The sequence below is a fragment of the Penaeus japonicus genome, unplaced genomic scaffold, assembly GCF_977035675.1.
Source record: "Penaeus japonicus unplaced genomic scaffold, GWHDUDI00000001_assembly GWHDUDI00000013, whole genome shotgun sequence".
Lineage (NCBI taxonomy): Eukaryota > Metazoa > Arthropoda > Malacostraca > Decapoda > Penaeidae > Penaeus > Penaeus japonicus.
The window spans coordinates 6,006,966-6,009,465 of NW_028234415.1; the positions used below are offsets into that span (position 1 = coordinate 6,006,966).

Genomic DNA, 2,500 nt, shown 5'->3' on the forward strand with positions numbered 1-2,500 from the left:
TCTTGCACAGACAATCAATGTGTTCAGCATTTGCAACACAAAGGATACCGCTCGCTTTGCAAGTCCCTTCCTCCTGATCTTCCTCTCTCTCTCTTTGTCTCTCCCTTTCTTTGTCGATGGTTGCTTGTGCGTTTGTTTCGCCTGCGTTCGGATGGTCGGGGGCAGTGCGGGGGATGTTTGTTTCGTTGCGCGCTCGCTGGCTTCATCTGGTTCTCGTTCACTCTTTCTCTCTTTCTCTCTCGCTCGCTCGCTCGATCACTCTCTCTCTCTCTCTCTCTCTCTTTCTCTCTCTCTCTCTCTCTTTCTCTCTCTTTCTCTCTCTCGCTCACTCTTTCTCTCTCGCTCACTCTTTCTTTCTCTCTCTCTCTCTCTCTCTCTCGAGAGAGAGCTCTCTCTCGAGAGATCTCTCTCTCTCTTCTCTCTCTCTCTCTTGCTTTCTCTGTCTTGATGGATTTTGCTTACCCCCCCCCCCCCATCCCCTCCCCCCCACCCCCTGTGTATACGTACACACACACACACACACAAACACACATATTAAATACAGTATATATATGAGTGATATATATATATATATATATATATATATATTATATTATATATATCTTTATGTTTGTGTGTGTATTCTTTTGTATGTGGTGTGTGTGTGTGTGTGTGGGCGGGGGGGGTGTGTGGGTGGGGGGGGTGTGGGGGGGGGTGGAGGGGCTAGGGGGAGTGTGTGTGTGATAGTCTGTGCGTGTGTGTTGTTTCTCCCTCCCCTCTCGCCGCTTCTCTCTCCCTGCCTCTCTCCCTCTCTCTCTCTTTTTCTCTACATCTCTCTCTCTCTCTCTCTCTCTCTCTCTCTCTCTCTCTCTCTCTCTTTCCTCTCCCCCCTCTCTCTCTTCTCTCTCTCTCTCTCCCCCCCCCCCCCCCCCCCCCCCCACCCCCCCCCCCCCCCCCCCCCCCCTCTCTCTCTCTCTCTCTCTCTAATTCTCTCGCAAGAGTCATTATATCAGTGTTGTTTACCAGTTTCTGCCCAGAATTATATTGCAAGTTGACATGGGGAGGGGTAAGGGGGGGAGGGTGCAGGAGTTATATTGCAAGTTGCAATCTCGTAAACTTCTTGAGATACGAGTTACTAAGTTTTTTTTGTTTTTTTTTGTTTTTTTTTTTGTTTCCCTGTGACAAAATATCTTGTTAGAGGCACTCTCGCTACTCTGATGTTTTGTTTTATGCCGAAGGGGCGTGGCATGTGTTTCGGTGGGAAGGAGGGGGGGGGGGGGGGGAGGGCGGGGGGGAGGGGGGGGGGGGGGCGGGGGGGAGATGGGCGTGGTCATGAGATTTTAGGCGTGGCTTTGAAAATTGAAGGGGGCGTGGCTTTTAAGACGAGAGCGTATGTGTGTGCGAATGTGTGAAGTTGTAATGTGAAGTAGTAATGATAGTAATAATGATGATATTAATATTATGATGATGATGAAAATAACAATGAGGATGATAATGATAATAATAACAATGATATCAATGATAATGACAATGATATGAGTATTGATGATAATGCCCCCCCCCACCCCCCCCATCGCCCATCTAATGCCCCGCCCCCCCACTCCCCACACCCCCCTAACAAAACAAATAATGATGATAAATATAATAAAAAAATAATGATAATCGTGATAAATAAACAAATAATGATGATAAATATAATAAAAAGAAATAATAATGATAATAATCGTGATAACAATAACAATGCAAAAAATGATAAAAATAATAATAACACTAATACCAACAACAATGATAACAGCAATAATAACAATGATTCTGATAATAGCAATTCCAGTGACATCACAAAAGATGACGATAACAATGTTCAGAAATAACAATATTACACAGTCAATAGAACTAGAACTTCCACTGAGGGAGACGTCTTACAAACCCTTCATCCCTCACATAAACAACAAAAACATTGGGAACACAAAAAACATTCGATATTATAAAGCAAATATAAACCCTTATGGGGGATTGGGGTGGGGACAAAAAAAAAAAACCCCCCCCCACCCAAACCCACACACAACACACCCTATAACAAATTAATATAAACTATGATTAAATAACAAAAACACCATATAAATTGAAAAGAACCACCAACAAAAGAACCACCAACAAAACAACCACCAACAAAAGAACCACCAACCAAAGACCCACCAACAAAGACACCAACAAAAGACCCCCCACCAAAACAACCCACCAACAAAAGACCCACCAACCAAAACAACCCACCAACAAAGACACCAACCAAAACAACCCACCAACAAAGACACCAACAAAAAAAAACCCACCAAAACAACCCCCCACCAAATACACCACCAACAAAAGAACCCCCCAAAAAAGCAAAAAACAAAACAAAAACACTCACTCTCCTCATTAAGTCGGATCTGCTTCCTGGCGACCCCGTACTCGTTGACCACGGAGCAGTTGTAGGATCCGAAGTCCTGCGAGTCAGCATCGTGGATCACTAGGATGTTGCGGA

At 44.6% G+C, this 2,500-nt stretch overlaps 1 protein-coding gene across 1 annotated transcript in view; it reads right to left on the reverse strand.

The window, feature by feature from the left end:
- LOC122259591 (uncharacterized) overlaps positions 1-2,500 on the reverse strand; it is a 45,290-nt gene that overhangs the window by 27,518 nt on the left and 15,272 nt on the right. Inside the window, exon 4 of the mRNA XM_086542886.1 lies at positions 2,387-2,500. This exon is cut by the window's right edge and continues 45 nt beyond it. Within this exon, the coding sequence (XP_086399012.1) occupies positions 2,387-2,500 (114 nt within the window). The remainder of the gene's footprint in view (positions 1-2,386) is intronic.